At 30.8% G+C, this 14,296-nt stretch overlaps 3 protein-coding genes and 1 long non-coding RNA gene across 14 annotated transcripts in view; 3 read left to right on the top strand and 1 right to left on the bottom strand.

Moving 5' to 3' along the window:
* Nucleotides 1-1,158, top strand: part of LOC113562177 — a 47,320-nt gene extending 46,162 nt beyond the window's left edge. The window contains exons 2-3 of the long non-coding RNA XR_003406702.1: nt 256-414; nt 524-1,158. This is a non-coding gene — a long non-coding RNA (uncharacterized LOC113562177). The remainder of the gene's footprint in view (nt 1-255; nt 415-523) is intronic.
* Nucleotides 1-14,296, bottom strand: part of LOC105284583 (RNA-binding protein Musashi homolog Rbp6) — a 589,200-nt gene that overhangs the window by 291,651 nt on the left and 283,253 nt on the right. The gene's annotated exons all lie outside the window — the stretch shown is intronic.
* Nucleotides 1,209-2,063, top strand: LOC113562174. Its single transcript, XM_026970610.1, has 2 exons — nt 1,209-1,747; nt 1,887-2,063. Exons 1-2 carry the CDS (start codon nt 1,390-1,392, stop codon nt 2,036-2,038), a joined length of 510 nt encoding a protein of 169 aa, XP_026826411.1. The 5' UTR covers nt 1,209-1,389; the 3' UTR covers nt 2,039-2,063.
* On the top strand, nt 2,218-11,008 carry LOC105284587. 2 transcript variants are annotated; one of them, XM_026970599.1, is made up of 14 exons: nt 2,218-2,304; nt 2,386-2,553; nt 2,683-2,804; nt 3,141-3,336; nt 3,499-3,563; nt 3,647-3,842; nt 3,942-4,060; nt 4,371-4,563; nt 4,899-5,201; nt 5,282-5,526; nt 5,664-5,739; nt 6,043-6,602; nt 6,823-7,091; nt 7,267-11,008. In XM_026970599.1, the coding sequence occupies exons 1-14, from the start codon at nt 2,283-2,285 to the stop codon at nt 7,409-7,411; spliced, it is 2,679 nt and encodes an 892-aa protein (XP_026826400.1). In that variant the 5' UTR covers nt 2,218-2,282; the 3' UTR covers nt 7,412-11,008. The 2 variants fall into 2 exon arrangements, with proteins under 2 accessions (XP_026826400.1, XP_026826399.1); XM_026970598.1 differs by having other exon boundaries at nt 7,264-11,008.

Below are 14,296 nucleotides of genomic sequence, written 5' to 3'. Positions count from 1 at the left end.
GTAAGTTATTAACACAAAAAATAATAATATCTTAACAATCTTGCAAGAATATAGAGAACAACATACACACAAGTCTTCCTACAGCAAATTTTCCTCGTCATTCTTACATGTGTAATAAAATTATTAACTAAGATAAAAGAGTGTTTAACATTCAATTAATTCAATTATCTGTTGAATAATACGATTGCAAAACATTTAGATTTCACATATCGCACGCGATTGTCACGTTATACATTCTAGCATGTATTATTTTAGGATTTTACAACGTGGGTCAAATTAAACCAGATAAAAACAAAATAGATTGCAAAATGAAGGAAGGCGATGAGTGCATAAAATCGTGGATTACAGGAAAATGGAGCTTTACAGATTCCCTAATAACACCTTTAGGTCCGGTATTTGATGAACGATGGGAAGGTAAAAGCTTCATTGCATAAAAACGGATTGTGATACATAAAATGGTTTGAGACACAGATTAAATATATCTTTGAGATAACATGGTTTCAGAAGTGTTTCACATTTTCAGAATTCACAGAAAATAAAAAATTAGACATCCATTGTTTTCATCATGTAGAATTAAAAAATACTACAGCATTCTCAATTTCGATGCGTAATGTCAAACAGTTTACTGCACAGTTCTGCAACAATCCTGATGCTTATGAACAGAGCCCTTGCTATTGGATCGCAATAGGTGCAACAGATAATATGTGATCCGGCATACACAGGTGCCCGACAGGCATGAAGTCGAAAATTGAAAAAGACAAACAAGAATGTTTAAAACCTAAAGTCAAGGTCCAGGTAAAATATAATAGCACCAATTTTTACTTTATGTATACTTGAGCTATTCTTCCTCTATATGTGCATAACCTATCACATAGCAAAAGGCAAAATATATACAATATCTATTTATATCTAAGATTCGTACACATATCAATATTTTCATCATTCCTGAAAAGTTGCAATTTTCATACCATATTCTAAACTATATTCTAAAAACTTGGATTTTCGGGAATATAAAGTCGCCAGAATCATCTCCTATAATGTTCTACTTAGAAATAATTGATAATTAATACAGCATAGTCCATTATCTTCAACTGAATGGCGAACTTTTCTCATTATGTGGGACTCTGTAAATCGAAATATATCTCTCTACGATGCTACTAAAAATGATTTCTTTTTGAAATACCAAGATGAACAAAAAACGAACAGTACAAAGATATATTACATGAAACTGTTCAGCCTGAGTCCTATCTTCTACCGATTTCACATATGTAAGTATGAAAGTACGAAAAATCTCTATCAAACGAGATCATATTGAGAATGGAGTAACAACAATAGATAAATATTTCTTAATTATGATTTTGCTTCTGAACTGTACTTCAGTACTGACGTATGATTTTGCTTCTTACAGATACTTTTCTGCACACGACCGTTGAGAACGCAACTTTAACGAGTCCCATCTTCCAATTTAATAACGGAATAATATGTATACAGCTATTAATTGGTCTCTGCGTTGAATGCGACATAAATATAATACTATTTGACGACACACGCAACGAAGAGTTAAAAAAGTTGACAGTAAAAGGCTCCTCGAAAGCTGCAGCACACGGTTTACCTACATGGCAATTCGTAAAGATTGAACATTTAACTAATCGTAATAGTGCGATAATGGAATTAAGACCTATACTTAATTCAAACAGTCCTAAGCCGCTATGGGCGGTAGCGAATGTTCGTCAATGCCCCAGAAAAGGTACAAATCCTCTTAATTACATGTTATATCTGTTAATCAACTCTTTCTTCTACTTCTTCTCCTGCATATCTGTCAAAAAATTTTAAATTCCATTTATTAAATAAATTTTTAAATATCTTATTTTAATTATTGCTCTTAGGATCATATAGAAAGAGTGTTATACATGCTACAATGCAAAATACGACATCTGTATGGCCAAACGTGACATGCCAAAAATTATTTTACGATGAATACACCGTCGTGAGTGCCTTATCGGACACGAAATTAAATGTGAAATTGAGTAATTACTAAAAACTTTTATTTACAATAATTTATATTTCTTTATAAGAATTTTAAAACATTTTCGACACAGCTTGTCAAGTAAACTATTTTGCATTACAAAAAATATTGCACTTCTTCAGATACTCCTGAATGTCCTGAAGGTAGAATTGGGCCAAGATGTCTAGAAGTTTGTAAACGTAATAATGATGGAAATAATGATTGCAACGGAACTGCAATCTGCTATAAAGATGGTTGTACCTGTTCCCCAGGTTTTATGGGCCCCGATTGTTTCGAACGTAAGCAATTCTAAACATATTCCGTTGTTGTCCTCTTTGTTCATTTCAACAATAATCGTGCAAAATAATTAACCCTTTTAGCTTGTAAAAGAAATACATACGGTTATGACTGCAAAAAACCGTGCGGTGCATGTATGCTGACAGAGAGAGAACAATCAACATCTTTATGTAACACAATAACTGGAATATGTAGTTACGGATGCAAAAATAATCCAGAAAAGCTTTACATATCACCTTTGTGTCAAGAAGGTACATTAAATATTTAATGACCCTCATAGATTTTCCTTCTCCTTGTCAGTATTATAAAATAAATATAGTAGTATCCTTATAGGTATTGTTTAATAAGCAAAACTCATTAAGATATTGAATTTTTTAAAGTTATAGACAAGCCACGCGAACCTACAATTAGATTCATAAATACTACAAATATCGAAATCGAAGCTCCTATAACATGGAAAGATGAGTACGAAAAATCATTGTCTTATGCTTTCATTATTAAGGTAAATAACATTCAACCAAACTGTACTACTTAAAAGATACAGAATCGATTATTTATTACATAGTTGATGAAATACTGTGCTAGAAAAAGTTGGTCGTTTTAGTAAAATATATGACAACGCTTTTCTCATTTCGATATATTGCCATATATACCATTCGATAGATTATCATATACACGTATGCAGATATGCTTACGTTTTAATATATAATATAAAATAATTAAATGAAATCTGCGATTGACACACATACAAAATATATATACACATATGCAGAATAATATTTCTTAATATTTAAAAAAATAGAGACGAAGGACAGTTAAGTAGTGCACAATTTTTTAGGAAATAGCTGGTATTAATGCTATTGAACGAAAATGGAATCCAATATTTCGGAACATGACAAAATTGAAGTTATTTCTTCAAAATTTAAAACCTGGTACCATTTATCATATTGCATACGAATTACGTCTTTGTAGCCAATATGGGTCATGTAGGGATATACAGAGCGAATGGAAAATTGTGGAAATACATTGCACTCGTAAGTTAAAATTCATTAAATATGTGTAAAGTGTATTTCAATATAAATAGTGTTAAAATGAATAATCCTTATTTATAATAAAAATGACACACAAAATTCTAATTTTCCTTCGTATCTGTATCGTGTTACACTTTTTTACGGCATTTCTTCATAATTTTTTAGCATCTGAAGATTTTGAGCTGATAATTGAGAATCAGAGCTTGTTGATTCATGCTCGGCATTCAAATGTATGTACATATTTCACTATTTATTTTTCGTCTTAGAAAGTACTTCACTTGTGTACTAAATATTGTTTTACCGTGTGTAACAGTTGCCACATTCATGCCCGCCGAATTGGTATAAATTGATGATACAACATGCGGGCACAAACGAGCATATATTAAAAACGTTAATTACCAAATTTCCATATGAAGTAACTCTTTTACCGTCCTACGCTACAATTACTATCACTATCCTACACGAAGATAAGAAAATATTTACCAAAGAAATTCGCACATTCAAAGAAGGTACGTTTGATTATCTCTTAAAAGAAAATATGGATGGAATATAATAGAATGCATTTATACGTAAGCATATCCTTGTTCACATTTTATAAACATTCGCAGTGCCATCGAAAATATTGAATCTTCGAATCTTATTTATATCTACCACAAGCGTTACTCTGACATGGATGGTTCCACAATTACCAAGTGAAAAAATAGAATGGTATAATATAACATTACAGGTAATATATTTACATATATAAATTAGCAATCGATTAATCAATCAATTAGTTATCAATTATCAGTTACAACTTATTCTGAATTCCACTTGATATCAATTTAAAGATTTAATAAAATAACAGAAATGTACATTCTTTTTTTTCTATTCCTATAAAAATCTCATAATACGAAGCGTAGAAAACAGAAAAGCAACATATTAAACCAAAACCATCGAATACTATATATTTTCTTAACAACATCTTCTACAACATTAAACTTCCTATTCCAACACGAAATTAATTTTTAACATAAGTACATCTCTATCGATTGCAGGTTAAAGAATACCGTGGCTGTAAAAACTCTAAATTTACTTTAAACAATCCAAGCACTACGCATTTGACAAATGACACAACAATTACAATAGAGAAATTACATCCATATGCATCGTATAGCGCACAAGTTGTAGCTTACAATTCTCAATATGGCAGCGCACCCGTAGAAACAATCTTTGCGACGGAACAGTCTGGTATATGTATTTTATCTTCATTTATCGCAGCTATAATTATTGACATTAAACATGAAATCTGACTTATGAACATAATTAATTACTCTATACATCTAGTAAGCTTAAATTGCTACACACACAAACTTACTTAATACAAGAGTAATAGACTACAATTTAAAAACGAAAACATTAACAATTAATGAATTAATTGAGATTTCTTCAAGACATTTATCCCTAGTGTGTTTATTGCTCTTTATATTAACTTAAGTTTTTAATCATTAAAATAAAAATAATGCTATAACACATACGCACACATACAGAGAGAAATAATATTAACGATCACCAATTTTAAACAGATACAGCAACAGAAGTATTCAGTCACGTCAACGTGCAGGATTGGAATATGACATGGGAACCGCCTGAAGATTGTAGGACGATTACAGGATCATTATATGCTAGAATATATGTACGCGGAGTTAGTGACGCTCATAAAGACTTTTACATAATGAAACAAACAGCTCATAACCGTTTATCCTTAAAAGAAATCAAATTATACAATGCTGAGATATATGTAGCAACATTATACGTAGTACGACATCCGAAAGGTTTGGAGAATCCTTCTGCTAATCAAGAATATGTGTTCGAAACTCCTCCTGGAGGTAAATATTAGTATAACAATAGTATAATAAATTAAACTGCTTCATAAATCTTTTGTACAATTACGATGCAATGCTAACAGCTCCACCCAGAGTAATCAATTTGGAGATCTACGAAATTGATAATTCTCCAAATCATAGTATTGTGTATTTGAGGTGGCAACGTCCGCTTCCACCGCACAATGGGATATTACGTATTTATCAAGTCCGATCATGCGGCGTAACTAAGTGCGCTTCTACTGAGGTTCAATTAAATGCAATGTGTGACTTGTGGGACAATTATATTTGCGGATCTATAGAAACATATGACAATAATCAGACGATTGAAGTGAGAAAATAGCATTCTTAATGTAGTTAGAAAATATGCACGTTCACGCAATTAGATAATAGACAATATAATTAGACAGAAAGAAATTAAGAATTATATACAAAATTTACATAACACAATAAAAATGTCTATTACAGGTTGTCGCGTACAATGTGAATGTTCCTGAACCAGGCACTTCGTCTAAAGTGTCTATGACAAACCTTCATAATGCAAGTATGATCTTACATACACAATACGATCACTGTTTTAAAAATATTTTGTATTTATCGCATTACACAATCTCTTGCGTTTAAAACTGTACATAACATATACCAGAACTTTTCTACCTTGTTGTACACATTATCATTTTCTTATTCAATCAAATGCTGCATATTTATCTCCTTTACATAAATTGTAACTATTTTATCTAAATATTATATTTATTTTATCTGAATTTTTTAATTCAATTTTTTTAGAAAGATGTAATATAATTCATTATTCCGATCTAACATGAATTATAAGCAGATCGTTCTTCAGTTCCAGATGAGCCTGGTGAGTTCACCGTTACAATTCATAAGAATAGCGTTGTGGATCTACATTGGCATCATCCTTGGAAAACGGGAAATTCTTTGGAGTACTTCAATATTCGGATATATTCGGTTTCTACAAATCTTATGGAAGAAGATGGATTTATGAAAAACCGCGATTCACTAAACAATGAAAAGTTTTTAGTGATAAATTATAGCCGCAATTATACGAAACAGTTAAATTTGCTTCCTTCAACACAATATCTTGCCTCTATCCAAGCTGTAACATATTCAGACAGAAAAAGCAAAGTAGTATACAAACTGTTTGAAACGCCTTCTACCTTAACGTTCTCTGGTCAACTAAAATACAAACTGTACGAGACTCCTCCCAGTATCTCAGTGCATATACCGTCTGTTCTGTATAATATCAAAACCAGCATGATATACATTATAGTAAAAGGACCTCAAGACTTCAAACTCTGCGAGGGATATTCTAAAGTACCTAAAAATCTACAAGCGCAAGTAGGCGTAAACGTAAACGACATCGCTTGGATAGCCGCTGAGCTCCCGGTATGATTTTTTATCAAGATACATTAAAAGTGAAAAGTCTAAAAAAACATTAAATCGTGACGTGATAGTTTAATACTATGTAAAAATATATAAATAGTAACCGCGATTATTTTGTATCTAATATTTATAATATTGCATATACATATGTACAATTTAATTGCATCACATTGTACAGATTTCAAACTAAATATTTCTAATATTTTATTTGTTTTTGTGACAGACTAACAAGATTGCAGGTAAATCATTCGTCGTCGGCGACGGTGAATTTTATGGCAATGCGAAAAACTGCCCACTGGAATTTAACCTACTATATGAGATAACAGTTATCGTAACAGAGAGTAATCAAAAATTACTTAACAAGCCAATTATGCTCAAACTATCAATTTCCATCGATGAGTTGTCATCAACGCATTACGAAAAGTGGCTCGTACCTGTGATAGTAATTGTCGGAATAGCCATAGCTTTTTATTTCTACCGAAAGTACCGAAGGTACTATCTGTTTCATCTTACTTTATTTAAAAACTTAAATGTATTTTTCGCTAAACATATCTGCTAATGTTGCTCGCCAATATTTTTGCTTTAAGTAAAAATATTACTCAGAGAAACTTGAATTAAATAAAATTATAATTATTCATCGTACTACATCTGGGTTTGTTTCTAGCAGGAAAAAAGAGAGGGTGATTAGACAGAAAGCGGACACACATAATTATAACATGCCGAAAAATGACTATCGGCTAATGACCATGGCTGAATGCGCATACGAAGAAATACGAGAACCGAATAAATTAGTGACATCAAATGTGGAGTAGTCTCTACTCGTTTAAACAAATACCTGGTGGCGACTCTACTACTAATCCAGAAGTGCACTAATTGCCATAGAAATGATAACAAGATAAAATATTTATCGTGTTTTAATTTTTGATTATGAATGCCTTAACTTAAAATGCTACACAAATTAAACATAGTGAACAGAACAATGTATATCGCAATAATGAATTATCTATTTTTAATAAAGTCAATTATCTACTTTTAATAAAGTCAGATGATACTAAAGAAATAATTAATATAATTATTTAATAACACAGCAATATTCTCATTATATTTGTTCTAACAGTGACACGTGTCAGAACAATTTTTGCCTAAATGTACAATTTCTTGAAAACATGAGATATGTCGTGTGACATACACAATATTTTGACACAGAAACCGATATAGATATCGGTAAAACCTACTTCCTCATAAGACATATCTCAAACCGGTGGTAACTGTTATCGCGGAATTAAATTTAAATATAGGAAGTTTAATTCTTTTTTATGTCGAAATCACTGCGACAATCATAAATATTACAAAACAGGAAAGCAACGCACAGTGTCCGCAAAATTCCCACAAAATATCTGTGTTTATTCCGTTTAGTCAAATCATTACGACCATTACGATCATAAGAACAAGTTATTTATTTCAAAAGCACCTCTCTCACGATTCACTCGTATAAGTGTTTCATTTAAGTAAAGTTGATACATGATACGTAACATTGCTTGTTTCGTGTGAAAGTCTCACGCAGAGACTTTGAAGTGATAATACGATAAAACAAACTAATTTTTTTGTTTACTTTATTCCGTGTCAGACAATCGTTAGTTCTGTCAGTGTGACGCATATGTTTAATGACAATGATGTATATAGTGATGTTCTTTCTCTTTGCAACTCAAGTATTTGATGTTTTCGGAAGTATAACTATAATACGTGAAATGAGTAACCCAAGTGAAAGAAAACTGACATGTCTCTCAGAAGACGATGGGAGTGCTCTTGTTTGGAACGATGTAATCACAAAAGAATCATTCGTAAGATCCAACGAAATGCGTAAGTATTAAACAAAAAATAATATCTTAATAATTTTGGAAGAATATAGAGCACAACATATACACAATTCTTTCTATAGGAAATTTTTCCTCGCCATTCTTACATAATAAATGTAATAAGATTATTAACTTACAATTAGACAAAAAAGCTTGTTTAACGTTCATTTAGATCCCGTTAAATAATACGATTGCAAAACATTTAGATTTCACGTATCGCACGCGATTGTCACGTTATACATTCTAGCATGTATTATTTCAGGATTTTACAACATGGGTCAAATTAAACCAGATAAAAACAAAATAGATTGCAAAATGAAAGAAGGCGATGAGTGCATAAAATCGTGGATTACAGAAAAATGGAGCATTTCAGATTCCCTTATAACACCTTTTGGTCCGGTATTTGATGAACGATGGGAAGGTAAAAGTTTCATTACATAAAAACGGATTATAATACATAAAATGCTTTGAGACATAGATTAAATATATCTTTATGATGATATAGCATGGTTTCAGAAGGATGTTCCAAATTTTCAGAATTCAAAGAAGATGGAATTTTTGACAATGACATGTATCTTGCGCATCTGAAAAATACTACAACATTCTCAATTTCGATGCGTAACAAAATTAATGCAATGATTATAGCGTTTTGCAACAAGTTTAATGTTTTTGAACAAAGTTTTTGCTATATGATTGTAATAGGCGGTGGTAATAATACAGTATCCTTGATACGAAAGTGCCCACTGCGCCTATATAGGAATTATGAAATAATGGATGCAGAGTGCAATAAAATTAGAGGTTATTTTAAGGTAATATATAATACTAAATTAATCCTATATTATACTAAATCATATTAAATTTTTCCTTCACGCATGCCTAGAGCCATCTTCTTTTGAACGCATCTAATGTAAAAAAAATTAGATTTACGATTCGTATATATCATTCTTCAATTCCCAAAAATTTCCAATTCTTAACCATCATATTCCTAAAACCTGAATTTTCGGAAATCTAACGTTATCAGAATCGATGCGATATTGTACTTAAAGATAATTGATAATTGATACAGCATAGTCCATTATCTTCAACTGAATGGCGAACTTTTCTGGTTATGTGGGACTCTGAAACTCGAAATATATCTGTTTATGATGCTGACAATAATCTTTTTTTTTTGAAATACCAAGATGAAGAAAAAATAAATACATATTATACGTTTATACAAAGCAATTCAACGTTCGTCCGATTTCACAAATGTAAGTACGAAAGTACTAAATACTCTATATCTATTAAAATAAGATAAAATTAGAATCGGATAACAACTATAGATAAACATTTTTTAATTATATGTTTGATTCTTACAGATACTTTTCTGCACACGATCGTTGAGAACGCAACTTTAACGAGTCCTACCTTCCAAGTTACTAACAGAACAATATGTATACAGCTATTAATTGGTCTTTGCGTTGAATGCGACATAAATATAATATTATTTGATGACACACGCAATGAAGAGTTGAAAAAGGTGACGGTCAAAAGCTCTTCGAAAGCTGCAGCACACGGTTTACCTACATGGCAATTCGTAACGATTGAGCATTTAACTAATCATAATAGTGCGATAATGGAATTAAGACCTATACTTAATTCAAACAGTCCTAATCCGCTGTGGGCGGTAGCGAATGTTCGTCAATGCCCCAGAAAAGGTACAAATCCTCTTAATTACATGTTATATCTGTTAATCAACTCTCTCTTCTACTTCTCCTGCATATCTGACAAAAAATTTTAACTTCCATTTAGTAAATAAATTTTTTAATATCTTATTTTAATTATTGCTTTTAGGATCATATAGAAAGAGCGTTATACATGCTACAATGCAAAATACGACATCTGTATGGCCAAACGTGACATGCCAAAAATTATTTTACGATGAATACACCGTCGTGAGTGCCTTATCGGACACGAAATTAAATGTGAAATTGAGTAATTACTAAAAACTTTTATTTACAATAATTTATATTTCTTTATAAGAATTTTAAAACATTTTCGACACAGCTTGTCAAGTAAACTATTTTGCATTACAAAAAATATTGCACTTCTTCAGATACTCCTGAATGTCCTGAAGGCAGAATTGGGCCAAGATGTCTAGAAGTTTGTAAACGTAATAATGATGGAAATAATGATTGCAACGGAACTGCAATCTGCTATAAAGATGGTTGTACCTGTTCCCCAGGTTTTATGGGCCCCGATTGTTTCGAACGTAAGCAATTTTAAACATATTTCGTTATGGTTCTCTTTGTTCATTTCAATAATAGCCGTGCAAAAGAAGTAATATATGACACTTCCAGCTTGTAAGAAAAATACATACGGTTATGACTGCAAAAAAACGTGCGGTGCATGTATGCCGACAGAACAATCAACATCTTTATGTAATACAATAACTGGAACATGTAGTTACGGATGCAATAATAATCCAGAAAAGTTTTACATACCACCTTTGTGTCAAGAAGGTATATTAAATATTTAATGACCTTCATAGATCTTCTTGTCAGCATTATAAAATAAATATAGTAGTATCCTTATAGGTATTGTTTAATAAGCACAACTCATTAAGATAGAATTTTTTAAAGTTATAGACAAGCCAAGCGCACCTACAATTAGATTCATAAATACTACAAATATTGAAATCGAAACTCCTATAACATGGAAGGATGAGTACGAAGAATCACTATTTTATGCTTTCATTATTAAAGTAAATATCATTTAATAACTCTCTTACATAAAAGATATACAGTTGATTAAGTATTAGTATATTGAGCTATATCACTTTTTAGGAAACGACTGGTGTTGATGTTATTGAACAAAACTGGAAACCAATATTTCGGAATATGACAAAATTGGAATTATTTCTTCAAAATTTAAAACCTGGTACTGTTTATCATATTGCATACGAATTACGTTTTTGTAGCCAATATAACGGATTATGTAAGAATATACAGAGCGAATGGCAAAGTGCGGAGATACAGTGCATTTGTAAGTTATCATCATTAAAATTCATTAAACATGTAAAGTGTATCTTACTATAAATAGTGTTAAAATGAAAATCCTAACTTATAATAAAAATGCCATATAGAGTTCTCATTGTTATGAATGTTCGCATGTCTGCATCGTGTTAAAATTTTCTATAATAATTCTTTATGACTTTGTAGCGTTTGAAGATTTTATACTAAGAATTAAGAACCGCAGCTTGTCAATTGATATTCCACACTCAAATGTATGTATACAGTTTATGGATCATTTTTCATGGATCATATAGTTATAGTTAAATTCAAAATGTACAGTTAAAAAGATGTAACTTGTACTCGTAAATGTTCTAATGCTATTTCACTAAAACAGTTATCATATTTATGTCCGGCTACTTGGTATAAATTGATGATAGAAAATGTGGATACGAATGAACAAATTTTAACAACATTAATTGACAAATTTCCATATGAAGTTTCCCTTTTACTGTCTTATACTACGATTACTGTCACTATACTACACGAAGATAAGAAAATATTTACCAAAGAAATTCGCACATTCAAGGAAGGTAAGTTTAATTTTAGCTCTTAAAATTAAGCACAGATGAAGTATTGAGCAATGCATCTTCACGTAAACATATCTTTCTTCACGGCTTATAAATATACCTTATGAATTATTTGTAGTCCCATCGAAAATATTGAATCTTCGAACCGCATTTGTATCTAACACCAGCGTAACTCTAACATGGATGGTTCCAAAATCCATTGAAGAGATAAGATGGTATAACGTAACATTACAGGTAATAAATATACATATATAAATTGTTCATAGATTAATCAATCAATTAATTATCAAATATCAATCAATGATCGATCATTACTTATTCTATGTTGTACTTCACATGTCTTTTTAATTTAATAAACTAACACAGATGTACATTCTTCCTTTCTCTATGTCTATTAAAATCTTACAATATTAAATACATAATGTAGAAAACAGAAAAGCGATGTATTACAGCAAAATCGTAATATAATATCTTTTCTCAACAACATCTAATACAACACTAAATATCTTATTCCAACATGAAATTAGTTTCTGACATGAGTACTCTTTATCAATTTCAGATCAAAGAATATCGTGGCTGTAAAAACGCGAAATTTACTTTCGATAATCTCAGCGCTATACACTTGACAAATGAAACAACTATTACAATAGGAAATTTACATCCACATGCATTGTACAGCGCACAGGTTGTAGTTCACAATTCGCGATACGCCAGTGCACCAGTAAAGATGATTTTTGCGACGAAACAGTCTGGTATATTATCTTCATGTATTTTATCTTCATTTATCGTAGCTACCAGTAATACTGAAGATAGAATAAAATAATTTCATCTATGAATATAATCAATTTTTATAAACAACTTAAATTGCTATACATACAAGCTTATATGTATAATATATAACATAACAAATCATAATTTTAAAGAAAATATATTATTAACAATTAACTAATTAATGGGGATCTTTTCAAGACATCTATTTCTAGTGCGTTTGGGATTTTTTATATCGGTTTCATTATTTAATCATTAAAATAGAAATAATGCTACGATATGCTTTTAAATACTGATAGTGCTACATGTAAGTTTAGACTGGTAAATATACAGAAAGCAATAATAATAATAATCAACAATTTTATACAGATATAATAACGGAAATATTCAGTCACATCAATATGCAGAATTGGAATATGTCATGGCAACCACCTGAAGATTGCAGGACGATAATGGGACCATTATATGCTAGAATATATATACGCGGAATTAGCGACACTCTTAAAAACTTTTACGCAGTAGAAGAAACAGCTAATAATCATTTATCCTTAAAGGAAATTAAATTATGCTATGCTGAGATATATGTGGCAACACTATACGCAGTAAGACATCCGCAAGGTTTAGAGAATCCTTTTGCTAATAAAGAATATGTGTTTGAAACTCCTCCTGGAGGTAAATATTAGTATAACAATAAATAGCATAAATAAAAGTGCTTAATAAATCTTTTGTACAATTTATGATGCAATGGTAACAGTTCCACCGAGAGTAACCAATTTGGAAATATACGAAATTGATAATTCTCAAACTCCCAATATTGTACATTTGAGATGGCAAGGTCCGCTTCTACCGCACAATGGGATATTACGTATTTATCAAGTCCGATCATGCGACGCAACTAAGTGCACTAATACTGAGATTCAATTAAATGCGATCTGTGACTTATGGGATGATTACATCTGTGCATCTATAGAAGCATACGAAAATAATCAGACAATTGATGTGAGAAAATAGCATTTTTAATACTTTTAAAAAACATATATAATACGTAAAAATGCATAATACAATAAAAATGCATGTTACAGGTTGTCGCATACAACGTGAATGTTTCTGAAGCAGGAATTCCGTTTGAGGTGTCTATGGCAAATCATAATGCAAGTATGAATTTATGTACACAATACGATCATTATTTTAAAAACATGTTGTATTACACATTTTCTTAAAACTGGATATAATATACGCAATTACTTTTATACATTGTTATATACACTACCATCTTTCTATAGCATCACATATATTCTTGTTACGCATATCCTTGTATGTATTATAAAACTGAACAGAACAGTCTCATATAAGAAATCACATTTACAGTCCCATTTACCTTAGTTATAAGAACTTAATATGAATTTTTCATAGTAACTTTTTTAGAAAGACGTAGTATAAATTAATTCGCTGTTCTTAAGATGGATGATAAGCATATTATTTTTCAGTTCCAG

Source organism: Ooceraea biroi, chromosome 6 (assembly GCF_003672135.1).
Source record: "Ooceraea biroi isolate clonal line C1 chromosome 6, Obir_v5.4, whole genome shotgun sequence".
NCBI classification, from domain to species: domain Eukaryota; kingdom Metazoa; phylum Arthropoda; class Insecta; order Hymenoptera; family Formicidae; genus Ooceraea; species Ooceraea biroi.
Note: the sequence above shows the minus strand (reverse complement) of the source record. Positions and strands in the feature narration are given on the sequence as shown.